The sequence below is a fragment of the Vidua macroura genome, chromosome 21 (genome assembly GCF_024509145.1).
Source record: "Vidua macroura isolate BioBank_ID:100142 chromosome 21, ASM2450914v1, whole genome shotgun sequence".
Taxonomy (NCBI): domain Eukaryota; kingdom Metazoa; phylum Chordata; class Aves; order Passeriformes; family Viduidae; genus Vidua; species Vidua macroura.
The window spans coordinates 1,974,527-2,002,082 of NC_071591.1; the positions used below are offsets into that span (position 1 = coordinate 1,974,527).

The 27,556-nt window shown below is 50.7% G+C and overlaps 1 protein-coding gene across 11 annotated transcripts in view; it reads right to left on the reverse strand.

Annotated features, from left to right (window-relative positions):
* Nucleotides 1-27,556, reverse strand: part of DAB2IP (DAB2 interacting protein) — a 184,103-nt gene that overhangs the window by 25,685 nt on the left and 130,862 nt on the right. For 8 of the 11 annotated variants that reach the window (XM_053996186.1, XM_053996187.1, XM_053996194.1 and 5 more), the window contains 3 exons: nucleotides 8,653-8,806; nucleotides 3,425-3,523; nucleotides 715-1,269 (listed from right to left, as the gene is read on the reverse strand). In XM_053996186.1, coding sequence (XP_053852161.1) covers nucleotides 715-1,269; nucleotides 3,425-3,523; nucleotides 8,653-8,806 — 808 coding nt within the window. Of the gene's footprint in view, nucleotides 1-714; nucleotides 1,270-3,424; nucleotides 3,524-8,652; nucleotides 8,807-14,832; nucleotides 14,899-15,181; nucleotides 15,203-15,412; nucleotides 15,578-27,556 lie in introns of those variants that run through there. The other 3 variants (XM_053996190.1, XM_053996193.1, XM_053996192.1) reach the window with 3 other exon arrangements.

Genomic DNA, 27,556 nt, shown 5'->3' on the forward strand with positions numbered 1-27,556 from the left:
TGCCTGCTCCCTCACGGATCACAACCAGGAGTAACTCCTACTCTCTGCCTCCTCCTGGCCTGCTTCTTCCCCAGACCTGGCACGGCATTCCCAACCAGGAAGGAGGCTCAAAGTGCTCCACAAAGGCTGAACTTCCACCACGTGCAAGTCGGTGGCATCAATCTCCAACGAGCACTGCCACGGGAGCACCCCCGGACCCCTTTCCAAAAGCAGTAGCACACACCCTGAAGACCAAGAGCTGATCCAGAGACATGCCTGCCTGCAGGCACTTTGGTCTGGAATTCTGGAGAGGCTGCTCACTCCTGTTCAGCTCCACTGTGCAGGGTGCTCAGCACAGAGGGAGCAGAGCATGGAACCCAGGAACAGCCAGCACACACAGGCTGCACAGCTCAGGCCAGCACTGCTTACATTCCATCCTGGAAAACTGCCTTCTTGCTTACTTTCACAACTGTGCCTGTTTATACAGAAAGAGCCTGGCCCCTGAGCCTCCAGAAGGAGAAGAGTGAAGGAAAGTGGCTCAGTTGGTGTCTCGTGGTCCCACCAACCTCTCTGCTAATTAAGTAACTCGTGCTGTGTGTGCTACCAACTTGTTTGCAATCAAAAGAAAAACAGAGCACGTTAACGATGGCCCGAAGCCCAACTGACGAGCTTTCCCAACCCAACCCCAGAGTCTGCTCCTCTGTCTGGGGGGGCACAGATGGCACAGGGTCCTACCTTGGCCTTGCCCGTGCTCTGCAGGATGTGCACCAGCGCCGACGCCATCTCCTCTTTGTTCTTCACGCTCAGCGAGGGCTCCAGCACCGAGCACAGCACCATGTAATTGTTGGTGATGTACTCAGCAAACTCCTTGTACATCTCCATGGGAAGGATGCTCATGCTCTGGTAGCGGGACTTGATGCGGATCATGGGCCCCGGGGACTTGCCCTTGCCAGGGTTGGGGCTCACCACTGGGTACCATTTCTCCACGAACTGCCGGCCCGTCACCGAGCTCACGGGGATGTTCACCTGCCCAATGAAGTTGGTCTTGTCCTTCTTCTTCTTCTTGTCAGTCTCTTTGTATAAGTGCACAGTAATGTTTTTGAGCGATGGGAGGTTATTAAATTCAAAGTGCTCCCCCCAAAAGACATTATCAGTTTTCAATTTACAGGTAGTTCGTGCATAAAGAACGTCATCCAGGCATAATTCACACAAGTACTTCTTCTTAGCTGGCAGGTCCTTCGCTTCAATAATCCATAACTTTAACATATTCTCTACCCTCCTGCTGTTGTCCTGAAAAAAAGATGCAAAGAAAAAAAGGTCAATAAAAAACCCCACAAAGCCAAGCACAACAAAACTGGAGATATGAATTAATTATTTCGGATGTGCTAAATGAGCAGAGGCTTAATTACACTTTATTTTAAGGAAATACTGGATCTCAAGAATTTGCATAATAACACTACTTATGTTAATTTTCCAAAATATCATCGTGCTCTCCATGTCTGTTGGTGCCAATTAATATAAGGAACAAGGAAGATAAAACCCCTCCAAATCATAAATGTACCATTTCCCATTCCCTGCCAAGAGGGCCTCTGAAGAATCCAAAAGAACCTCACTGGTCCTGAATGGTTTGTGCAAAGCAGAAGCTGTTACAGGTATCTCACAGCCTCCTCTGATTTCAGCAGAGCTGCTTTACAGCAGCACTGAGTTCATGATATTTCCTGTAACACAGCAACACAAAGGGACCTGAACGCACGCCCAGGGATCACCTCATCCACGTGGGAATGCCACCACCAATGGCAGGGAAAAAACTCTTTGTAAAACCTCACCATATTTTAGGGCAGAAGTTCAGAGCACCCAAGTTAAACACTGAGAGGAATCACAGGAGAGGGAGTCCCATGGGAGAATCATGACAATTCAGAGACAGAAATCTGCCCTGGATATCTTTTAAACAATAACAGAGACAGGAATCCTGTGGATCTTTCAGAGCTCCCTCGTGATGCTGACCTCATCCTGGAAGAACATGCAGGGGTATTTGCTGCAGGAGTGACTCCAAAGATAAAGCACTGCCAGCTGCACCACTGCTGGGATTCTGCAAACCCTGTTTTGTTTGGAAACCCCTCACTGGAACAGCAGCCACAGCTTACTCTGCTCAGCTGGGGAGTCTGGGCAGGAACATTTCTGCTGGAAGTCCACAATGGGGTACTGTAGGTTCAGGAAGTACACACAGGAACTGCACAAGAACACTGAATTCCTGACAGAAATATCAAGCTGGATACTGAGAGTTTATTGTCTACAAACTCAAACAAAGATGGAAACTCAGCCATCAGTTACTGCAGGTTTTGAGATGATGGAAATACTTCCAAATGGATTTCCACTCAACACTGCACCTTGAAGCTGTAGTGACGTGCCCAGCCCCAGCTCGCATTCCCAGGAGTTGTCTCATGCTAAGTGTGACAACACAAACCTTACACAGCCCTCTCAGGCCAGGATCACCAGGAAAAGCCCTGGGAAAGTACTGGAGCAACTGAACTTCACTAGAGGAACATGCTGCCAGAGGCAGAAGTCCACCTCTCCCCTCCACTGCTCACACTCTGATATTACAGGAAATCTTTTATTCTGACATTTGGCACTGTGCTGGGAACAACAAACTCTGACACTGAGGGCTCCTTCAGAACCCACCAGGCCTGGACTGAATTAGTGTGCACAGCCAGGAGGAGTTCACAGGATCCCATCATTTGTGTCTTCTCTGACCAGCAGAAGAAGACTTGGTTGAGCTCATCAGCTGTGGAATCCTGCATTAATCCTGACCAATCTTTGCAGCCAACTCCAGCACAGCAGGGAAGAAGCAGCTGTATGTTTTATTTTAGGATGTACTTAGTCTTAGTGGGCCATAAGAATGCATATTGGGCGTCCCTGTGTTCCAGTGAAGAGAAGGATTTGTTCCTGTAAATCCCAGGAGATGACTTTGCACCTCGACTGGCTGGAGAAGGGAAAGCTACATTCCACTGTCACCTCTGAAAATGGACATCTGAGCTCCTCCATCACTAAAGCAGACTCTGTGCCAGGAGCTGACACGTGAACTCTTCAGACTGTTCAGTCTTGTGACTTTGCTGGCAGCTACCTGACATCTGTCCCAAGGCTTTTGGGAGGTGACAGTCCTGTGGAAGTGGCAAGTACCATCAGTAACAGCAACACTGAAGATTCTTCAGGTCTGACCAATTCTTAGCAAGAGCTGAAGCAGCATGTGCTGAGAAGAGAGGGGAAGGAATAACTGGCAGTTGTCTGTAAATATAATTGTGGAAGAAAGCAATATGGAAAAAGGCTGACCCCGAGTTCTACTTACTCACTCCAATGACAATACATCCCCTGCTGCTCCCATGCACTGGGCTATGAAATGTGATAAGGAGGAACTGAACTAGAGCAGAGGCAATTCCAAAGGCACTACCTTGTTGGGGTGCACGGCACGCCGCAGGTTCTCCATCCATTTATCTCGCTCTGCTGCCGAACGACACGAGAAGCACTTGCTTCCTGATGAAGTCGTCACCTACAGGGAAAGGAACAGGATTATATCTTGGCCAGCACACTGCAGAGTGTGGCTGTGGAGAGAGGGGGGCTTAGGGAAGATGCTACTGGATTTTGGGGTTTTTTTTTTTAAGTAAACAGCTTTACCCAAGCATGAAGCAACAGCCCCTAAGGCTGGTGGAAAAACAGGGCAACTCTGTATGTCACAGAAATAATCATAGAAGCAAACTCCAATTACTTCTCCTCTTCCACACCAGAAAACAGTAGATAATGGGCCCCATGCATGTGATGCTTTAAACCACCAAGTTCCACAACTGAGAGAGTGCAAATCCTCAGATGAACTAAAGATAAATTGGAACTCTGAGTGGTTACTTGGCATTCCTCCAGGCTCAGCCCAAAGCCTGTGACAGTAACAACCCATTCCTTGTTTCCAGCAGAACACTGGGCTCAAAAAGCCTGCTTTCCCACCTTCCCCCTTGGTGTCCTGCAGCTCCAGGAGCCCTTGCTGTGAAGATCTTGGGGACAGGTCTGTACAGCCCATTCCTGGCCATGGTACAGCTCGTGCCAGCTCATGGCCCAGCCAGGGCACTCAGAGCTCACAGCACCCATCCCCAGCTGGGGAGAACCAGGGGGGCTTCCCAACCTGGACATGGCTGGAAGTGCTGCTGAGCCCTCCTCTCACCTCTCATGCCTCCAGGTTCATCCCAAGGGATTTTCTGCAGTATTTTTGTGACTTTCTCTGGCCACTGGGAGTTCATAGCCAGGGTTTAAGAATCACACTCATAGCAGTGACATTTCCAGTGGTGCAAGTGCCCCTTACTCCTCATCACATTCCTGCTATCCCAAGGAAACTCAATCCTGCTGAGCCCATGGAAGCACCACTGTCTGGCAGCCCAGAATGACAGGCACCAAATTTCCTTCCCATGCCCCCACATCAAACTTCCTTGGCATCAAATCCAATAGCTCCCTGCGCCTGCTCCTCACACACAGATATTCCCCAAGCTGCCATCTCCTCCACACGAGCTGGTCCTGACCACCAGGAATGTGGCTCCAGCTCTCTGCATTTCTTTTGCCCAGCAATATTCACCATGTACAGCTCTGCTGGGAGGCTGAATGGACCTGGCTGGTACTTTAAATAACTCCCCTGTGAGCTTCATTTCCGCCAGTCTCAACCTGCAGAGTTATTTGTGAGTGCTTTATCATCTCCCAGTGTTTGTGTTTACACACTGTGCACTGGGTTATCAGCTTCTGGGAGACACAATCTCTTTTAATTTCATGTATCTCCCAGAAGTCCAACCTGTTCTTACAGCAGAGCTGGCACTCGCTGAGATTTGTCATTAGCAAACCTCAGTGATAAGCTGAACACATCCCTTCCTTTGAACACAGACCAGGGCAGAATGAGAAGAGGCCTGTTCTGTCTTTACATAAAAACACAAAGAATCTTCCAACTCTTGATATTCCAGAAGCTCTCCTCCAGACAGACATTCTCCCAGTCCTTGCACACTTTTGTACTCTGCCTGTAAAATACATTCTGCTGAGCACAAGCTCTCCTGAAGTTTTAAGAACAGACTCCATACCAGCAGGCACAGCAGTGTGATCTTTCCAGCTCCTTTCATGCTCCAGAGTATTTCCAGCTTCTTCAAAATCTCCCATGACAAACCCTCTTGCCTCATCTCATCTCCTCTCTGCTGCTGCCCATGCTCCTGTAAACCTCCATCCCTGAGCCTTCCCACACAGAGTTCTGCTGGCACACAGGATTGTCACTGTGTTTTCTTGCCACACTTAGGTAAACACATGCATTATCATGGCTAAATTTGTTATTCAATTTTAAACCAATTATAAATTAATCTTTCAAAACCTAAAAAATCTGTAACTGTCATACTGAAGTAAGAGAAGAGGAAAATCATGTGTCAGATATGAAGTGTGTCTTGGTCTGATGGGAACTGAGGATCACACCTACCATGTGTGAAAAAATGTAATTTTCCCCAGATTTGCAATCAGATCCCAGCTTTGAGTTCTGACTTAAATATCATATGGCATTAATGTCCTTTATGAGATATTAATTATCTTTATAAAGAGAATATTCTGGTCTCATCAAGATTTTGGACATGCTGGAAGACTGTTAATATACAGGACAAACTCAATTAATAAAACTCATTAATTTCTGCAATGTTACTTTTCCTATTCATTATCCCCAGTCTTTGGATGGGCAATCTGTCCAGATAAAATCTTGTCTTTTTAAGACAGTCCTAAGGTACAGGGTGGCTTCACTTGAAGGGACATGCATGGAGTAACAGGGTGATAACTGAGCACTGAGGGTGCTTCACTCAGTGTCCAGAGGGTTTTCCAAGGAGCAGTCAGGGCTCAGCTGCACCCCCGGCCCCGCAGCCGCTCCAGGCACCCGAAGGGCCACGCCAGCAATGGCCAACGTTTGCACAGCTGGATCAAATTTAGTGCTGCTAAATTTAGCTCCACTAAATTCTCCCTTGCTGAGGCAACAGGCTCAGTTGTATTGGAGCAACCACAGTTTGTCTTTCTCTCAGCTGTGTCCTGGGATGGCTCAGGCACGACTGTGCAAGGCTTTGGTCTGCCAAGACCTAAGAGAGCCCCTCAGCCCTAATGGCCCTGCCTGGCCCAGGACCCTCCAAAAACCAGGGCCAGGAACAGGCTCTGGGAGCCCGGGCTCCGAGCCTCTGGTACTGCCTGAGATGCCCACTGTATATTTAGCACACGCAGCACGTGCAGTGGCACGGGATGATTTGCTGACTGAAGAGTCTTGCAAGGAGAAATAAGATGATGCTGAGTAATTTAAAAGAAAAAAAAAAAAAAAAAATCAATGAAGGAAACAAGTAAACACCGACTGCCAAGTACTCAGCGAGTGAGAAAAAAGCAAGTTTCACAAAACTAAGTAAGCAGAAAAAGCCAAATGCAGCCTGTGGAAAAGCCCTGCTCTGGTGCTGACTGTGCTCCCTGGCAGAGCATGTCTTAATGCAGGGTGGTGGAGATAGAAGGGAGGAACAATTCCCTGCACCTTCATCCACCAGCTGCCTCCCAGTGAGCCACTTGGTTGTTTTCCACTGCAGATGGCTTTGGCACCTCTCGCTTTTGTCTCCATCTGGGTGTGCTGCCAGTTCCTCTCCGAACCCGCTCTCCTCCATCTGCAGCCGTGTCAGATCTTCCTGGCCTGTTCCCCGAGGCTGCTCGGGGGGAGGAGCTGTGTCAGGTGAGCACTGATGGCCCCTGGCCAGCTGGGGATGGGAACAGCTCCCAGGCACTGTCCCTGCCCGGCCACCCCAGTGCCGGCAGAAGGTGAAGGGCTGAGCAAGGCTGGCACTGCCCAGCTGGAGACACCAGCCCTGCCTCTTCCCAACACATCTCCCGAGGGAGCAGGTCCTCAACAGCCTCGAGGGGCAGGGGTGAGGCACCACCACCAACTGCAGCACCTTCCCCATCCAGTGCACAGAAAACACCTCATCCCCTCATCCCTGTGACTCTGGCAGGGCCTTCTCACCTGGCATTTCTTGGTCAGGGCTGCTTTTCCAGGACATCCCCTGAGCTCCTTTGTGTCCATCAGTGGTACCCAAGTGCTGTGGGCTGTAGTCACTGCCTAGCCCCCAGCTGGGACCCCAGGAGATCTGCAAACTCATTCCAGGGCTGAGCTCACTCCCAGCTTGGAAGAGGCTCTCAGGAGACACGAGAGCAAGGCATTGACACAAAGTGCCATTTAGCTCTCACCTCGGTCCCTCCCGCTGGAGCTTGCTGGTGAGCAGCCACCAGTGACAAATCAATGTCCCTGTTGTTTCCTGGCATTCTTCCTCTCCTCTGCAGGGTTTGCAGAACACCAATTAACACGTTCTTTTTTTACAGTGTGACTTCTCTTTATCCAACTCACTTAACCCCAAAATTTTCTTCCTCCTTCCAAGTGCATGGCTTGTGTAACTTCCCTCTCGCTCAGCTTTCTACAAGTTCTGTTCATATCCCTTCCCCTCCTCTTGTGCGCTGAACAGAATTGGTAAACAACTCTTATATTATGGATGTCACATCTATTTTCCATCTAGCTTTATTTTATCTTTCTTGAGTGGAATATAATAGAGGACACATAATTTACAAAACTGTTCCCCTCCCGACCCATTGCACTTGCTCAATTCCACAAAGAATGAACAGCAATGCAAAATTTATACCTCAGCCAACTACAGAGTTTATGTTTGAGGCTATTTTTTGTAAGACTGTTTTCATGTTACCCTCTTACATTTTAAGAAATAGATCTTTCAACTCACTTATTTCAAAATGTGCTGATTTCAGTAAAGAAAAATGTCTTTATCTTTCCAGTCTGACTCCTCTTGAACACTGACATGTATTCTCACCCAGCACTGCCCATCCAAGGACAGCCTGCAGCCCCATCACCCCTACAGCACAATCCAAGCACAGCTACACCATTTATCTGCTTCTCTGTGTCCAAGCACAAACAGGTGTTACCTGCTCTTCACAGAAACACAAATATCCACTGCCTTATTACTGTAAGAAAACCATTTCCCAGTTCTGTACCCAGCCACTGCCATAAGCAATAATACTTTGCCATCCACAATTCAGGACAAATGATTCCCAAGATATCCTGTACTGAATTATCCAGCTACAGCTTGGGTTGTACATGTCCTACTGCCTCCTGCTAGCACAGACCTTACCACATGCCATAACAGATGTCAAAGTAATCTGAAATGCTCACAGATTTTTCTATTTACCAAAACAAGGGAAGCTTCAGTTTTCTAGACAAAGTCCTCCACACTCCCACTGACAGCAGCAGGCTGGCTCTGTGACCACATGTAATGTCTCTGGGAACACTGAGTAGGGATTAGCACTTCCCAATATCTGTATGAACATAAACTGTAGGGGCATAAACAAATTCATGCTCTGCTGATACACAGCCCTAAGCAGTGCAGCACCTGTGCCAGCAGCTCTGCTGCAACAGCGCTTACAAGGAGCTCACTGCTCTGATTGTGTGGATATGATCCTCCTTGGAAAGATGGGAGCAATTTTCTGCCTATGAAATGGTCTCTGTGTAGCAATTCTGAGCAGCAATGTTTGGTAACAGCCAGGCCCCAGATGCCAGCCCACACCTGGCTCCCCAGGAGCAGCCCCAGCGTGGCTCCTTACCTCAAAGCAGTAGTCTTGTCCCAGGATGCTACTGTGGACTGGCTTGATGACCACTTCCTCCTCCATACTGAGATCCAGAGCCTCAACAGCACTACTGGGACTGAGCAGGGACTCGTGGGAGCGCGATTCTTTCAGCCTCGGCATTAGATGGGATCTGGAGGAAAAACGTAACGGTGTCAGTGGATGCTCTCCTTCCCAGAGAAATCTGTTAGCAACATCTGTTAGCAACAACTGCACAACATTCCCGGGAATGTTCTGTCATGAAATAACTGAGGGCCCTGAAGAACAAGGCCTGCTACACCGTTCCATTTGTAATTTCTACTCTAAAGGTTCCACGACAGTCAGTATGAGCAATAAAGCAATTTTTCCCCAACTCTGATGCAGTCAGGAGTCAATTCTTTAGAGGTCTGCACACTGTGGGGGTCTCTGAACAACTGGATCAAATTCTAAATGGCCACCACACCTGCTGTGGGAGGCTTCCCAGGTGTGGGGTGTAGCAGTGTGGGTGCACTGGAGGCCAGCTGGCCGCAGCACCACCAGGTCTACAGCCCCTGGTGCTGAGCTCTGGTGGTGCCAGAACCTCACCAAAACACCCACAACTAGATGTGCACTCTGTCACCAACAACTCTTGGGCTCATGAGCTCTCTCTGATTGTCACACACATCCCTGGGATGGGGAGTGTGGAAAATAAGGCTGTGATAGCCCTATTGATTGATCTAAATGCTCTGGAGTCCCACTGGCAGCATTTAGCAGCAGGGAGCCCACAGACACTGAGCAGAGCACCATTTTTGAGACAGCCAATACAATCAATGGTGCTGTAACTCTTAAAGCAAAACCAGAGAGCTCAAGGGAAAAAAAAAAAGAAAAAAAAAAAAAAAAAGAAAGATAGTTAAGTACTCCCAGGGAAAACACAGCAAACCCATGAAGTGGCAAGGGAAAAATAACTTGAGTGCAAAGGAAGCAGCTGCCTTCTCTATAGCCTGCACCACGTCAGATGTTCCTATGCCAGAGCTCCGATCCCAGTAACTCTGACCTTTAAAACCTCTGGCAAGCACTTTGGGGGCTCCCAGAGAGACCAAGTGTCCCTGTCTACAAAGGGAGTGTGATGCCTTCTCCAAAGGCATGGAAGGACAGCAATAAAACAGAGCCTGTGATATTCTCAGCATGGTCTTTCATGAGCCAAACAACAATGCTCCCAGTATACTCCCAGCTTGCTCTGATGTGTGCGTTGGGTTTTGTTGTTCTCCAGAATGAAGCTGACCAAAACAAGAGAGAAATGTCAACAGTGCATGCAAAATTCATCGCTTCCAGTGAATCACACACCAGGCTGGATCCAGAAACAGCCCAAGGAGATTCTCAGATAAACGGCAGCAGCAGATAAACAGGTGCTTCTCTAGATTTGCCATTAAGATTCAGGCCATGCATGAAGCCCCAGGTGATAACGGAACTGCCTGTGGCTGGTTCCCTGCCTGAGCTGCTCCATGGACAGCTCTGAGTGCCAGGGCTGCCTCCTCCCCAGGGACAGCCAGCCTGGGGAGCGCTGCCCGAGGGCTCCGGGACATTTCCCTGCACCCACGGGGCAGCAGCCAGGACCAGCTGTGGTGACACCAGTAAAATATCTGCACAACAGCCACCAGCACAGGCTTTCTGAGGGGACAACCTGCAGCCCTCAGTGCTGAAAGCCCTGCTGGGGTTGGCACAGTCCTGTGCTGGCTCAGAAGCCCTGAGCTCCCAGCAAAGGCTCTCCATGCCATTAGCCATTCTCTCAGCTGCCCACTCACCCCACATCTCTGTGGCGAGTAAACTGATCTTTAGGAACCCAGCACAGTCATTTCCCAGTACTTTGTGGCAATTTTACACTATTTTCAGAGAAAAGGGTCCCTATCCTTTTCCTCTGAATGATACTGTAAATTAACTCTAATACAGGCAGATAGATGAAGTTACCTCTGGATGCTGAGTGCAGAACTAATATCCAGCAGCTCAGGAACTGACAGTACAGACTTCTCACCCAGCCCAGATAAGCCCAGAATCAAGGCATTTCTGGTAAATCTTATTTCCATATTTTACAGATGAAATTAGAAAAGGTAAATAACCAAGCTGAGACTTGCATTCTTGGGTACACAAATATAAATACTGATAAAATAAACCACAACTCAGTACATCACTGAGTTGCATTGCCTCATGCTGGCCTAAGAATTTTTGTAAAAAATTAAACCAAAACAAGTCTATTTTTCATTTAAAACTACTGCAGCTGGATGGCCCCGGGTGGGAGTGCAGATGTGCTATTTGAAGGATTACCAAGGAGGAGTTTCCCAGGACATACTACGCTCTCATCAGATTCAGCAAATGTGTGTTTATATCCCTCCACACTCTGCTGAATGCCTCTGGGAATCCTAAAATGAACGGGACTTTTTCAGGGAGGTTTATTTGTCAGGTCCTTGCCTCAGCAGGACCTGCTCCCACGATGTCTCTCGCTCCCGAGTGGCCACTCGGATCCAGCCCAGGTCAGCAGCAGACACGTTTCTCACCAGATGCTGCTCCGTGCAGGGGGAGCGCTGCAGGTCTCAAACCAGCCCTAAAAACCCAGCATCTGTCTGTGCATCCAGGGCTAAGTGGGGAGATGTCATTAATTAGAGCTGCTGGAAATCTCAGCAGCAGGAATGAGGATCTCTCTGCCAGATCAGCCCTGGCAGGGCAGGGCGAGCAGAGCCTCCCTCCCAGGGCTCTGTTCCACGCCCCTGCCTTCAAAGGGCACATGGGCAGACAGCACTCGTGTCCCTCGGTGACACGGCATTGTGGCAGGAGCTCATTGACTGGAAAACACTTGCCAGTCGCCGTCGCTGCTCCCACAGACTTCCCCTCGTACCAGCAGTAAGAGAAGGGCCACAAGCTGCTCTCCTGAGCCTGAGAGCAGCACCCACAGCGACAGGGACACCCGAGTCCCTGCAGACCTGTGCTGGCCACCAGCCACCCCCAACAGGCAAACGCACCTGGAACACCATTTGCTGACGGTGAACACACACCTCCAAGATGACAGAGGTACTTTGTTCACATCCATCCCCCTGCCATCACTGGGAAGATGCTGCCTGTGGGGCTGTCCGATCTCTTGCTCCAGTAACTCCATGCGTATTCCAGGTCCTGTCCCGTTTATGTCAGCTGATCTAATTCCAATCCTACACCTTTGTTTTAATACGCTGGGAACGGCCAGCTGCCCAGAGCCATCTCACAGCGGGAACCCTCTTTCCAAACAGCACATTCAGTTCTTTTTGCCAAGGGCCTTTTTAAAATCCCTTTTTACTTGCCTAAAGTTCAGCTGAAATGAAGGGGGGAGGAAAAAAATCTCATAAAAGACCACATTAGTTCTAAAGAGAAATAACATTACTGCTACTGGCACTGACCTGGCGAGTCCTGTGGAGCAGCAGCCAGTCTCTGGTTATTAAAGAAAGAGCTCTGCTGCCCGAGAGCAATCAGAAAGGATTGTTGTGCTAAATAATAAAAGTCATAAAGCATTATCATGTGAAGGGATGTATCCCCTCTGCCTGTGCCCTCCACAGCCACCTGAGTGTCACCAAATCCAACCAAGACCACGCGGACTGCAGGGAAGACTTGCAAAAACAATCATGGAGAGGAAATCCATCCTCTCCTCACCCAATTCCAGGGCTGGGTTTTGAGCAACGGAGGCAGCAGACAGCACTGCAAAGAGGCAACTCTGTCAGTCCTCATTTCAGAACCTCACCTGCCTGAAACCACACGGCTGCTGCTCCTATGGTTTTATGATGAAAACGTTCCTGATTATTTCTGAGAGACAGAAATGAACAGAGAACCTGGTGGGTGGCTGCAGCAGGATGGAGCAGACACAAAACTTAACACTGAAACAACGAAGGGGGGAAATGAAGATCCTTTCTTAAATCTCCTACTGTTCTGCTCTGAGAGCATGAGCAGATTGGGGAATTCTGAAGGAAGTCCAGGCCCTACACTGAACAAGCCCCATTGACACCAGCTGCAGAGCTGGCAGTGTGCATGCTTCCCCAGTGTCAAAGGATTTATCTCCCAAATTACATTTGACTCTGTGACACGTCTCCTGGCCAGGAAGGATTCCCTGTGTGCAGCTTTTTGAGGCTGACAGTTCTTTTCTGTGCCCAGCTGGGCGCAGGTTCTTTAGGGCAGCCCTGACCCCCTCCCCTGCACTCGCCCGCTGCAGGAGTCCTCTGTGCCCAAGCGCAGCAGAACAGCCCGGCAGATCCAGCACAGACAGAATCTAAATCTGTGTCCAGCCCGGGGATTAGGGGTTTGTTATGACTGAGAACAAAGTGCACAACTCCAGTAAATTGATTTTCAACATCAGATGGGAGAAGGATTTTAGCAGTCGCAGATGGGAGTAAATCACCCCCCGTGCTCTGCCAGCTCCACCCGGGAGCTCTGCCCGGTGCCACTGCCCCTCCTGAGCCTCACTGCTGCCGGCTCACCCTGCTCACTACGCTCTGCACGGCCCAGACTGCTCCGATCTGCTTCCCACTCTCCTCCACAGCAGCTCTCCCCAGGGCTCAGCAGCGCCGGTGTGACCCCCCCAGCTGGGGCCGACTTCCCGCTGACCTCCCACCACTGCTGGGAGTTCTCATCCCTTCCTCCCCTGTGCCTCATCCTGCTTCAATGTAACAAATAAATATGAAAGCGATGTTATGGGAATAACCACCACCAACAGCACACAAGAGAACTCGCAGGCTTCCAGAAGATGAAGAATGTTTTGCTCGCTGTAGAAGAGGACGTGGGGATGAAGTCTCAGCATGCAGCAGCACACCCTTCCCCATGTTCTGCTGCCCTGAACTTTCTCCTGCCTTTCCCTGAACCCCAGCTGCTGATCTCTGCCTGGGAAACTCTGCTCAGCATACTCAGGATGGGAACCTGGCATTACAGGTTGCCCTCACTAATGCAACACCTTCCCCGAGCAACACAAAGGACATGTAATTAAACTTATTAATGCCTGCCCTTGTTTTCAGACTGTTCTCAGTTTCAACTGGCAGCAGGATTAATTACATTCAAAAGGACTCTGTCAGCTCATACCAGATGCCAAACGTTGTTTTTGCCAGAGCAAACCTGAAGAATGATTTTAACCTGTGACATTCACCTGAGCATGGGTATTTGTTTAACAACGTGCCACTGCAAAGTTTGGCAGGGGCAGCCTGTAAGCCCAGCACAGGACAACCAGCAAGGACACTGATGGCATTTGTGACATGCAAGAGGAGAGGGCATCAGGAGGAAAAGGGCAGGATGCAAAGGTGATCAGAAATAGACATTAATTTCGATCATCAAAAATGTTTTCAAGGAGCCTATTTTCCATAAGCAGAATGGCATCAACATGACACTTTTAACAGAAATAAACACTTACATCAAAAAAAACCCTTTTATCACATCAGCCTAAATAGTGCCAGAACTGGGGACATCCAATGCAAACAGCAGTGACAGATCCACCACTCCAATTTGGAGCCCGAGCCACAGCACAGCCCTGGGAACCAGTCATTCCCACAGCACCGGCCTCTGGAGCGAGCAGGGACCGTAGGGCCTCAACAAACACCTGGGGCACGTCCATGGCAGCAGAAGCAAAACCGGGACGCAGGGACCGAGCCAGAGCCCCCTGCTCCCTGCCAGCACTCAGGGCAGAACTCCCGGGCTGCTTCCAGCTGCAGCCCAGAACCGCCACCTTCCACGGGGGGAGCAGGGTGGGGATAAGGGGTTGGATTTTTATCACCTAAATTCTGCGTAACATCAGCCTGGAGGCAGAATCCGGACGAGGCGGCAAAGGCGAGGCAGGATGCGTCCTCCTGGACCAACCACACGGAAATGGAGCCGCAAGGCCCATCTCCACAGCGCGGCTGCCGAGCCCGGGCACGGATGATGAAACGCCGCCCAGGATGGAAACAAACCGCGAACGCACGGAACGAGGGACGGAGCGCGGCCGCACATCGCCGCGCCGGGCCGGGAGCGGCTGTCAGCGCCGGTCCCTCCAGCGCGGCGGCCTCCGCGCCCCGGCCCCGGCCCGCTCCGGCCCCCGGCCCGCCCGGCCCCGCCGCTCCGCTCCGCACCGGGCGCTGTGCGGGATCCGGGCGCGGGGCCGGGCGCGGAGTTGGCGCTGCCCTCGCAGGACCGCGCACCCGCGGCACGGCCGCGCAGCCCCGCACTCACCCGCCGGGCCCGGCCCCCGCCGCGCCGCCGCCGCCGCCGCCGCGCCGCCGCCCCGCTCGGGCTGGGCCATGCCGCGCTCCCGCCGCCGCCACCACCGCGGGCGGGGACCCCCCGGCCCCGCCGCCCCCGGCCCCCGCCCCGGGCCGGCCCCGCCGCCGCTCCGCCCCGCCGCGGCCCATTGGCTGCGCTGTAGCTGGGCAGAGCGCCCCGGGCCCGCCGCCCCCGGAGCGCGGGCTCGGCTGGGGGGCAGCGGGTGTGTTTCGCTCTCCGCCGCGGCCCCGGGTACCCCCCCTCGCCTCCCGCCGCCGCCCGGCAGCGCTCCGCGCCCCGCGGTCCCCGAGCCGCTCACCCCTCGCCTCCTGCCGCCTCTCCCGCCCGTCGCCCTCATTCTGTCGTGATAAACCGGGGTACGGCGCGGCTCTCCGGGAGCCCGAGTCGGGCACTGCCCCGGGCACCGCTGGCCCCGCCGCGTCCCCCGGCCCGGCACCGGGAGGGGAGGGACGGCGCCGCCCGCCCGCCCGTCCCTGCCCTCGGCCGCGCAGCGCATTCCTTTCCCGTTTCGGAGAGCCGAGTCACTGACCTTTGCAGCAGCGCGATCCACAGCAGGGAGTAGCGCCTGCAGCAGCAGCCGGCGGCCCCTGCGTGAGCCATGGTCCGCGCCCCGCACGGAGCGCGCCCGCATCGGCGCGGAGTTCAGCGGGGGGCTCCGGGCCGGGCTCCCCCGCGGGCTCCGGGGGCGCGGGGCTCAGGCCCGGGCGGCCTCACGGAACGCGGGGCCCGGGGCAGCAGGTGAGCGGCAAAGATGTGAGGCAGCGGAGAGGAGACGGAAAGGCTCCGCGGCATGGTCCCACTGTCCCGACTGCCACCATCCTCAGCCAGCCCACGCCGACACGTTCCCAGAGCCAGACTGCTGCTGTCATCCTGGCGTATTCAAATGCCTCCATTACTCATCAAGAACAAAGTAGGACTATCTAGTAAATGAAAAACCACCACATGGCACTGTCCCCTGCCTCTTACTGATGGCTGCTTCCTCTTCCACTTTTCAAAGGCTACTGTCCATGTCTGCAGCAAAGCACAAATCCTGCAGCTCACGCGGGGCAGCTCCGGATCAGCGGAGAAAGCCGGCACCTGGGCTGCAAACGCTGGTCAGCTTTGGAGGGGCACACGCCAGAAGCAGTAAACATTCCCCGGTGGCAGGAATACTCGGGGTTCCCCCACAGCACAGGAGAAGGAAGCAGGTCTCAGAGTAGGAGGTCACCGGAGCAGGTCCTGCCTGAGGCAGCAGGCACAAGTCTCGCCTCCTCCAGGGACACACAAGCCGGATTCCCAGACAGACCATTCCTCCAGCCAGCGCCACCGTGCTCGGCACTGACAAACAAGTCAAAATTCCCAGGTTCTCTGCTCAGTTCCAACACAAACTCTCTGCACAGCCTCCCCTATGTACCCTCTCCTCCTCAGCTAGAGAGGTGGCCATGACCCTCTCACTGCCAAAGGATCCAGAAATCATGAAGCAGCATTATTACTGGGCTTGACTAACAAAGAGCGTGGTCACCTAAGGCTGGTGGGGTCCCTTTCTTCCTTCCAGAGCAAGCTGGTTCCCAACGTGCCCCGGGGACAATGGCACCAGCTCACCAGCCACGCTGGCAGCAGAACACCCCAGTCTCTGCCTGTCCCACCTTCCCTTAGTGGAGGACATGCAGACCCCCTTTCCCTTGAAGTGTGCAAACAATGCTCTGGATTTAGCACATTTTGCCTCATTTTTGCCTCCCCCATTCCCCCCACCAGCAGTTTGAAGTTTTCTCACCCTTTGCTGGCAGATGCCATGCAGAGAGACAAGCTCGCTGTCCTTGATCTGCTTTTCAGGGCTTCTATAAAGTAGGGCACCAGCATCAACCCAGCGTCAGGTTTTTGATACATTGCTGGAGTAGCCAAAAATAATAACAGGCAGCTTCAGTCAAACTTCTCCTTCTCAAAGCTGCAGCAGCAGCAGCACAGGGGTCCTGTGTGTGGCAGAGCAGAACTACAGTGCCCGCCAGCCTGCAATACTGGTCAGCAATCCAGGGCCATTCCCGCCTGCCAGCCAGGGCTGCCCGAGTCCCGCTCGTGGGTCTCACACGGAGCTCTTGCCTTGGGGGGTCCCCTTCTCCAGAGCCATCCGTGTTTTGCTCTCTGTATTTCCTTCAGCAGCTTACCTCTGTGGCTGCTGTGAAATGCTAAGGTCAAGTTACAGTTTTACCAACCCTTTTATCTTCCTGGCAAGGCACGAAAACGCAGAACCTGAACTTTGGAACGAGCCTTCGCACCTGCAGTGGGTGGAGAGTGGAGCAGACCCAAGGCAGTGGGAGAGGGAGAATTCAGGTTCTCTCTGCAGCCCAGCACGGGAGCAGTGTCTGTTGCACATTCAGACACTTTATTGGGACACTCTGGAAGGAAGTACTGAACCCACCAGCACTGGCTCTGCTGGGAAGTGTGGCAGCTCCAGCTGACATAAGGACCCTGCAGAGCTCTGCTACAGCTTCCACATGACAGCAAAGAGCAGCAGGATCCAGCGAAAAGAGCTCTGTCTGCTGGGAACTGCCCAGTTGAATTCCCCCTGTCCCAAACCTGAAATTCCAGATGGATGGTTGGCTCACTGGGAAGTGAGCCAGGCATCAGGGGATGAGGTAACGTTTGACCTTGCAGCCTGTGGGGCTGTTGTGCTGCTCACTGATTCTCCACACTCACCTCAGCAAATGACTACTGTGTTTTCCCAAAGTGACATGGGGAGTGTCACTGTGCCCCTGTCCCATTGATCACTCTGGGGTTGGGCTGGTGTCTTAAACACACAAACTTGTTAGGATACAGATCCAGAATGCACAGGCCATTCCTTGCCCTCTCCCTCTCTGTGGTCTCTGGACTGAACACTGTGTGGCTCAGGAGATACAGAAAGAAACTAAACCACTGCAGACCAGGGCCTTGGGGACTGCTCTGTCCCCAGGGAGTGCCAGGCAGTGAAGGAGCCACATTCCACTGACTCAGTGTTCAAATACTGCTGCAGGGTGCATTTACTGCCACCAAGAAGAACTTGTACATCGAAGTCTCAGCTCATTTTGTCCAAGCCAGGGTTTATCCAGCTTCCTTCCAGCGAGCTTGCAGCTCACTCCTTGTGTGCACAAGGTGTTGTTTCCCTGCAGACAGCTGTTCCCTCTGTGCAGCAGGTGATACAGAGGTGCATGGCACAGCCAGAGCTGTGACTGCCCCTGCAGTGCTGGCATTGTCCCCAAGCTCTGTGTGTGACCTCCACCCCACCCCTTCTCCACATTTACACCTCCTGTTCCCGACAGGATCCCAGCACCACCCACCCTGCTCACTGCTCAACAAATGGCATTTCTGAAAGGAAAGCCACTGTGCCCAGTCAGGGCAGGTAAAGAATATTTTTCCATGGGTTATTAGAGGAAGTTTTCCATTCCCAGTAACTATTTGTATTATTTATAGTCCCCTTTTCTTGGGTCATGTTTTCTCCTCCGGTCCCAGCCAGGCCTGGCTGACTCTGTTTCCTTGGCTGGGCAGAGGAGGATGGTCACAGCTTTGTCTCCAGCCCTCCAGGCATCAGCCTTTCCACACTCCAGCCATGTTTGCTTTTCAGAGCCATTAAACCCAGATATCTCTCACTTTTTATTGACTGTGAAGCCAGTGCTTTGTGCTTTATGACCACGCTGCCTATCACTGGAAACAAACAATTTCCTAATAACCTCAAGGAGTTAGCAGTGTCAGGGATTGTGATTATCCACATCTACTCCAAATTTACAGTTAAAATCAAATAGCTGTTGATGTCATAAATGCACTTGTTTTATAAATTTGAACAATCCCATATTCCAGCACAATTAACATTACGATACGTGGGTTTGCACAGCTGACTGCCTGTTTGTGATTGCTGCTTCTCCACCTGCTGCACTGACCCCCAAAGCTGAGCTGCAGTGATGGGGCAGAGCTGACTCAAGCACCCCTGAAAAACGGGGCACTGTTTCAAAAGTGTTTACATTGAAAGAATATTTCACTCTGTCTCCATCCCCCTTTCACAGCACCCAGACAGTGCATCTGACTGGCCAATTTCTCTTTCTGCTTATAATTAGCTTCACTTTTCTGCTCTCCTGGATAAGCATTAGACTTTCCTCTAGGAATGTAATCCCAGTCCACAGGAAACCTGTCTTTACTGAGATGCCACTCATCTTTTCTGCAGGTTTTATTTAAAACAGAACATTGTTATTAGCAGCAGATTTTTCTAAACCTTTTTGTGAGGTCCCATTCCTGCAAACATCCAATATCATTCTGTGCGATTAGTCTCGCTTCAGAGACACCACTTAACATTCAACCACAATTTGAGCCAAGGCATTTGCAGGAGTCAAGTTTTGAATTTCAAATCTAAACTACACAGGGGTACCAGTGGCGAATGACTTTGAGCCTGACAAACACAAATAGATGTTTTAGCATCTAAACTACATTTTCCTGTGATTTGTCCCTCTGTCTAACAATACTGGCCTGTATAATGGCTTCAGATTAATAGGGAAGAGCTGACTTTGGAGGCTGAATGATGTTCAACAAAATGATGTTCTTAAAAAGCAATAACCAAAGAATGCAAAATTTATAATCAGAATAAAGTTGGGAAAATATCAAAATATCCTGCTGTTGCTGCTGAACTTCCCTTAAAAAAAAAAAAAAAAAAAGAAAAGCTCAAAGCATTTTTAAGTTTGTGGTTTTTTATCTATAGCTGGCACCAGGATATAAAGCTAATTTCTTCCAATTGCTATCTGCTTTTTAGCCAGATAGGTTTTAGTGTCTTCTAGGGATGGATATAAAGCACATCATTCTCATGGGAGCCTTCTTTACAGATGGGATGAGAGGTTCTTTTTCTGTGGCCTTTTCTGGGAATGACCCCTTTATTTCCCTTTATTTCCCCCAGAGCAGTGTGAGGCACAGCTCTGCACCAAACCCAGGCCAGCCCCAGGGACCTCGCTGGACCATCCTGACTCTCACCATTCCAGACTCCACAAGCAGGGATTAAACTTGGCAGTACTGGGGTGCACTGCATCACTTCTCCAGCTCATTTTTTTAAGTGCAAGTATCATTACTGCATTCTCCATGCAATGCCAAGGGCTGCTACTTCCAGAGCTGATGTAAAAATTGTTATTAAAACTTACAAACTGTGAAAAACTCTTAAAAAAGTCCAAATCCTGGCACTGCCCTAAATTAAATTACAGCCAGGAGCTGCCAGGGGTACCTGGATAAGCACAGAGCCAAGAGTGCGTGCAGTCCTTATCCACAGCCCACACCTGCTGCTCCCTCCTGGAAGTTTCACTAATGAACACAGTGTACAGCCCAGAGGATTTCAGATAAGGGAGAGGTCAGGGGGAAAGCTCAGGAGTGAAGAACAGATTGAGCGGGGTTCATAAATGAAAACCCCATTTTAAATGTAAAATTAATTTTTTCAATAAATTAGGGCAAGTGAGCTTTCCTCCAGCTCAGACAATGCAGCTTTCCCTGGATATGGACCACTGGCAGGAGGAGGAAGCACGTGTGCTCAGGAATCAATGCTAATACCCTCAAAAATTAATCTCTGAAAATTGCTTCAATGGAATAGATACGATTTCATATAAATCTCTGTATAGCAAGAGCTGACAGAATATCACAGTGATACCTGGAGTACGTAGAGACTGAAAAAACCCAGGCTTTGTCTTTTCTCACACAGGGTTGGTGTGGTCGCTCCGCCTTTGTGTGCCTCAGTTTCCCCACTGCAGACACAGGCAGGCGTATGAGGGAGTGTGTGAGAGGTGCCAGGGTCTGTAAGAGCCAGCTGGGGTTACCCAGGGTGGAGGTGGCTTCCCCAAGATGGAAACACTGCCCGTTCCACTGGAGATGGGAGTCGTGGCTTGGCTTTCAGCACACAGCCAGGACTGCTCTCTGTGCACTCTGCTACCTGCAGGACCAAGCCAGCCACGGTGGCAACAAGCTTTGCAGATCTAAATCAGCCCTCAGAAGAGCAGAGTCTCTCAGCCTGGCTGAATAATGCATTAATTAAAAGAAGACAATGAGCAGTGTGTCACAATTCACCCGGGGAGCTGCAGCCCCCCCTTGGCTCCTGCTGAGCTTCCAGGGGCTCCTGTTGCTCCTGCCCCGAGCACCCAGCCCACAGCTCGCACAAATCCTGGGAAAAGGGACCCAGAGCCTGGCTGCCAGCAAAAGGAGAAGGAGCTGCAGAGCCATTCCTGTAAATGCCAGGCAGTCACACCCAGTAAATCATCCTGACCAGAAACACTTTTTCCATTTTTCACATCTTCTGGAGGGGACCTGGAGATTCCTGAATGAGTTCTCCCCATGAATATCTCCACCCTCATCTTCTAAACAAGGGAGCCAGAGGGGAGCTTGACCTAAAGCTTCACCCTGTGGAAGGGAATGGAGGCAGGAGCAGGGGCAGGTGTGAGCCCCAATTCAGGAGCTGTACAGTGGAAACAACTTTCTTTTCTAGGCAAGCTATTTTAAATCAATCTAGTTAGACAGATGCAAAGCACTGACACAGATGCACTGAAACTGGTTTGATCCTTGTCTGAACAGGATTAACTTGCCTCAGTTATTAACCAAATTAAACCCAACTCATCATCATTGCAAAAATGACTTTATTTTACACTCACAGTTGTGCAAAATTTTTGTAGAGAGAACCTGGAAGGATTTTCTTTTGTGATGGGTGTTCAGGGTCACCACAGAGCTCCCCACAACCCAGCCCGGGCTCAGTTAACTCCCTGAGGTAACCTGTGCTTGCTTCACCTGCAATTTTTCTCCATTCTTAATGTCTAAACCTACATTTTAGGCCATTAGCCTGTACTGATCACAGGAAGAGTTAAAGCTACTCAGACACACTAAGAGCCTGAGTTGATGTAAAGTAGATTGAGTTAAAATAAACAGAGTTGCACAGACACTTTCCTTTCTGCTGGGGTTCACTCCTTACTCCCAGTCCTGGCTCTGCCTTTTCCACTCACCACCACTGGCATTGCTTTGCAGTTCCCAACTCTGCAGGGTTAAATCTGCAGGGCAGAGCCCAAAAATTCTTATTTTACTTTCATCTGAGAAAATGCAAAATGTTTGGATCTGGTTTAGATTTTGTTCTTGTATTTAATTTCTCAAAACACCAATTTCCATGAATTTTTTCCTCTTCCTCTGATGGAATATAAAACTACCATCCAAGTGGGAAGAGCCAACAATCCCCTCTGCCCTGCTGCCCATCCGCTGAACCGCTGCCATGCCACTGCACTAAGCCACTTTTTCTTATCCTGACAGCTGCTAAGCTTAGGTCAAATCCCTGGGAATACGCGGGGCCAGCGTATGTTCTCGTAAACAAAACTGCAATCTGCTCCTGAGCTGATGAGCCTGCCCTGGATTTACACTGTGGCTGGAACCCACGTACAGCTCCATGGTGGAGCCTGCACAGAACTTCCAGGGGCTGTGGCCAGCGAGGAAGCCAGAGAGGGGAGTAGGGGGTGCTGGCCTGGGTGGGCACAGCCCAGGAATGCCCCATCCCAGAGCAGGGATGAGCGTGGCTCAGCTCCCTCCAGTGACAGGGCCTGCTCCTCCTGTCCCTGCCTGGCTGCAGGAGAGGGCCAGGCTGCCTTTATCTTCCATTCCAGTGCACCAAAACTGAAAGCACCGGGTGAGTTTCCAAACGAGCAACTGTGCTCTAAACACAGCGAAAAAGCAAAGTCCATCCTGGTCTGAGCAGCCCCAGCTGCTTCCTGCTCCATCACCAACAGCAGCCCTGAGCCTCTGATGTCACCATCCTGCACCAGCAGCATTAAAGCCTAAAATGGCTCCATAAATCAACTGGAGCTGTTTGAAAAGCACATTCTGTGTGGCCCTGGACTGTACTGTCCTCTCCAGGACAGGACCCCCGGCCATCTCCTGATGTCACAGGGTGGGAGGCAGAGCAGGATTCACCTGGGAGGACACAGGCACAGCTGAACACCAGGGATTCAGCTGAAGCTCTGAAACCATTTAGGTGAAAGGAGAGTTCATTTCAGCAAGAGCTGTGCCACCTCCCCAGCCAGGAGCCCTGCAGACAGGCATCCCCTGCCCAGGGGTACGTGGGGCCGTACCCCATGCAGAAGTGTGGGGTACCCACACTGTGCCCCAGCCAGAGGCCACGTGGGGCTGCCAGGGGGAATGGTCCTGGGGACCTCACCCAGTGCCACTCCTCCTGTGCTCCCCAGGAGCAGCAGGTCTGACCTTCCCTGCCCACTTGGTACAAAGTGGCACAAAGCTGCATTTCTGTGGCAAGCACATTTCTCTCTCTCTCAGGATTTTTTATTGAGGTGCACAGAGAGAAATGAAAGAGAAAACAATTTCTATTTCTGCTCCTTGTTTTTCTCTTGTGGAATGTGTTTGGAGAATTGTTTACCCAGAGTGAGTGCTTGGTTGGATCATGGTGGATTGTTTGGTCCTGACAGCCAGTCGGATCCACCTGTGTCTGGGCTCTGGAGAACAGGGTCACGAGTTGTGAGTTAGTTAGATATGATAGTTAGAGAAAGTAGCATGTAGTATTTAGTATCCTCTTTTATATAGCATATTAATGTATTATAACATAATTATAATAAAGCAATCATTCAGCCTTCTGAAATGGAGTTAGACATCATCATTCTTCCCATTGGGTTCGCCGACATCTACAACACATTTCCTGTCACCAGCCCCGGTGTCCCTGCTCTGCCCCGCTGTGTTTGCAGCTCCCTGGCTTCACTCCCCCAGCCCAGGCCAGGGCTGCCAGCTCCACAGCCCAGACACAGAGAGCCAGAGCCACAGAGGGGAATGGGAACGGGCTCCTGGAGCCCAGCACGTGGCGTGTGACTGACCCCGGAGCTGCCAGCCCTGCCAGGCCTGGCTGTCCCCAGGGAGGCACCAGCCTGTCAACAGCAATGACAGGGACAGAGGCAGCTCCTGGGGAGTGACCGAGCCCGGGCTGGGACTGAGTCACCTCCAGTCCTGTCTCCCTTACAGGGCACGAGGACACTCCAGACTGCCGGGCTCAGGGGTGGCACAGGGACAGGGACAGGCCTGGCACAGGGCACACTGCTGAGAGATTAAAACGATTGCCAAGTGAGAAAAATGTTCCTTGATTTCTTCACTTCTTTGGACACTTGAGAAAAGCACAAGTGATGAGGATCTGGCTGGCTGATGTGAGGATAAAGCAGGAATCTTCCCTGGGATGAGGGATGGGTTAAATGCTCAGTGCTCTCCAACCTACAGCTCTTGCAAAATCCAGATGCACCAGCAGCTGCCACACAGAATACAGAGAATTTGGGAAAAGCTGCCAAGTGCCTTGTCTGTTAAGTGCCTACAACACTCACATCCATGTTACAAATGATGGGATAATAACTTGAGACTTTTTGCTTATGGATTTTTTTTTTCTTAGCTTTGTTTTTTTTAAAGCAAGGAATGTGTTAGCCCAGTCCCTCTGCAAAAATCAGTTTCAGTTCTGGGAGCTGCAAGGATGCAGCAAAGGACTGAATGTTATATCCAAGTCTGAACATTGTGGTTTGGGAGAAGGCAATAAAAACCTCCCTGCATTAGGTTGATGTGCAATTCCTGAGTACAGTCTTGGCCTGCCTTTGACACGTGGCTTCCCTTATTCCATCCCTTAAACACTTTACTACTTTATACACTTTAAGAAACAAAACAACTTTTAAACTTCTTTGCCTATAGAAGTGCGAAAGCAACTTTTCCTAAATGCAGTGAGATCCCAAGTGGAGCCAGGAAGCCACTTCAGTTGTGCACCATAAACACTTCCACAATGTGAATTAATAAGTCTCTCTGAGGGTTGAGAAGTGTGCCACATGCAGCATTTCTGAGTCCACAGCCCTTTTATCTAAGTTGTTTTTTTTCCTTTATCCTTGTCTCCCTCCATGACAGTTTGGAGATTTTTGGCATCCGAACTGCAGCCTGGCTTGTCAAGCTAAACATCAACTGAGCCTTTATATGTACGTGAGAAATGAGAATAGAGACGAAAATAGTTATTAACTCTGCTTTTAGAATACTGAACAAGCAAAATGGCTGTGTGCCAGTAAAGGCAGGCTTCGGAGCAGTTCTGATGCACATCTGTTTGACAGTGGCCAGCAGAGCCACTCCTGGGGCTGGGTGGGAGAGTTTCCCCCTCTCACGGTTCTGCCGCCCTGAGGATGCCGTGCTGGGGCAGTGACCACACCAGCAGGTGGCAAGGGACAAGTGTCACACTGAGCACTTGGTGCTGCTGCACTGTGTGCACCCTGAGAAGAGAGGAGGCTGCTCCTGGAGCACAGCAGTGGGTCCAGCTCCTGCCAGGAGCGCTCCAGGCGCTGGGATGGCTCCGTGGTGCAGATGCAAGCACGGTACATGGGAACAGTGGGGAGAGTCACCTCCCAATCCACCTTGTGACACTGGCAGGGGTCCACTCGGAGCCCTCAGCATTCCAAGGAAGAGCCAAGCCCATCCCTTGGCTCTCAGAGGGCTGGAGTGCCCTGCAGGGTCCCTGCTTCCAGCACAGTGACGTTCCTCCCCTCAGTCACATCCACACAAACTGCTTCTCAGAGATGATCCCAGCTTGCTGCAAACTCTAAAACAAGTTTGGAAACACTGGGAACACTGGACTCCATTAAAAAGAAGTGATCCATGCCAAGGCTGAGAGAACAGGAATGTGACCCAGCAGGACAGCCTTGGCTTGCAAATGGCTCGTGGACAAAGCTCGCTCTCTCCCTTGCTTTTCACCATTGCCAAGCAGTGCCTCACTCCCTTTGTTCTGGCAAGTGTCTTCAGTAAAATGTACAAGAATTTCTCTCCACGGAGGGAATTTCAGAGGAGAAAATGGAAAACGGTGCTGGGTGACCAGCTGGAGTTCAGCAAGGTGCTGGAACAAAGTCCTGCAAGGCTGTTATGGCTGGCAGAACACCCAGCCCAGGACTGCAGGATGCTGCAATACCTGTGCCACACTTCAAATGGAATTTTAATTATAAATAGGAACAATAGACATGGCCCAGATCCTCACTCACTGCCTGGTGTCTTCCCCACATTTTGAAAAAAAGCTACTAAAATGCCCCATTACAGGACTGCTAAAAACTCCAGCTCCTTTAGTAATTACTATAAAATACTTTCAGGCAGTTTTTAAAGGCATTAGTGAGATAAAATGAAGAAAAGAAATACTGCTGTTAAAGGTATGTTAACCATTCCCCTTATCATCCAGCCACTTTATTTTAATGAGGTTTGTTTTACTTCTGCTATTTGCTTTGTCACACAGTGCAAGTCTCTGAGTATTTCTGGGTGAGATAAATGACTTTGGAGCAGGTGGGGCTGGCAGAGCTGTGGGCTGGTGGATGCCAGCCAGGCTGGGCATGCCGGAAATGCAGTTGTCACTCATGCCCTGTGTCACAGTGGGCAGGCAAAGCCTCTGCTTCCATCCCAGCACAGCTCTGAGGGCTGCAGATCAGAGGGCTGGGAGAGAGCCTCACGCCGATCCCGTGAGGGGAACACAGCTACAGGAGCTTTATTTATGGTGATATTAAATATGCAACAATCATTCCCCAACATCAGAGTAATAAACATCACTGCTCCATCTGATCTGGAATCAGCAAGCATGCTTCTCACATTCACAGGGAGAGACAAAATGCTGAATTATTTATGCTTTGACTATGAACAAATATAGAGAAAATAAGTGAGTTTGGTACAATGCAGCAGAGCAGATTCAGGGCAGATTATTGTACATCCTTCAATCAAAACATTACTCATTACTCTAAACAGTTGTTTCTCCTCCAAAAAAAGTGAGTTAAGGAAGTCCAATTAAGGGATAAGCGGAATAATTTTGGGTAAGTTTTTTAGATCTGACTACCCAGGTACAACCATCACCCCTCTCAGTCCCCGTGTGTAAATTGGGATACAGCACCAGCCACAGCAATTCCATAGGAAGGCAGGGGCTGACAGACTTCCCAGGACATGGGAAGATCCATTTAGTTGGTAGGACCAAACATATTCCCAGCTGTGTTCTACAAACTCCTTCTAAACATAAAGAATTTGATGTGGTCACCAAGTACCAAAGCAGCAAACACAAAATTGGGCCTTTCTGCCTCATCTTTGCACTTCTCATCGTGAACCATACTGTGACAGGCTTCTGTGGGAAGCAGAGGAGCTCTCTGAACGTGGAGTGTGTGGCTGTGCTGAGCCTCAGCCCTGCCACAGATGGCTTTTAAGTCCCAGGAAGCTCTGTCATTAAATGAATGAAAGGAGGATACTCCAGAGTTGCACAGACACCTTCCTACTTTCCATATAAATGCAGGATCACTGTTACACCTTCCACTGCCCTGAGACCTGCAGCAGCCAGAATTAGCTGATGTTTGCCATGCCCCGCTGACATTTCAAGCTTGGCAGGAATAAAAATGCACAGTGGTGCAAACTGCAGGAGGAATGACAAGAATTCTGGGACAGGAATGCCCTCAGAGCCTGATTTTCAGCAGCCACATCAAGCCCTTTGCTACCCACATGTGTGTGCATGTGATAGGGAAGGGGATGAGATGGGAAAGAGGGGATGAGAGCTGTCCTTCAATTTCTCAACAGTTTCTTAACTTAAATCCTTCATTCTGAGCATAAGTACTAAATCAGGCTCAAGGAAGGAAAAACTTAATTAATCAGAGGTAGCCAAGTTCAAAGTGCGCCTGGGGTCAGCTTTATTACTCTCCTTCACTTT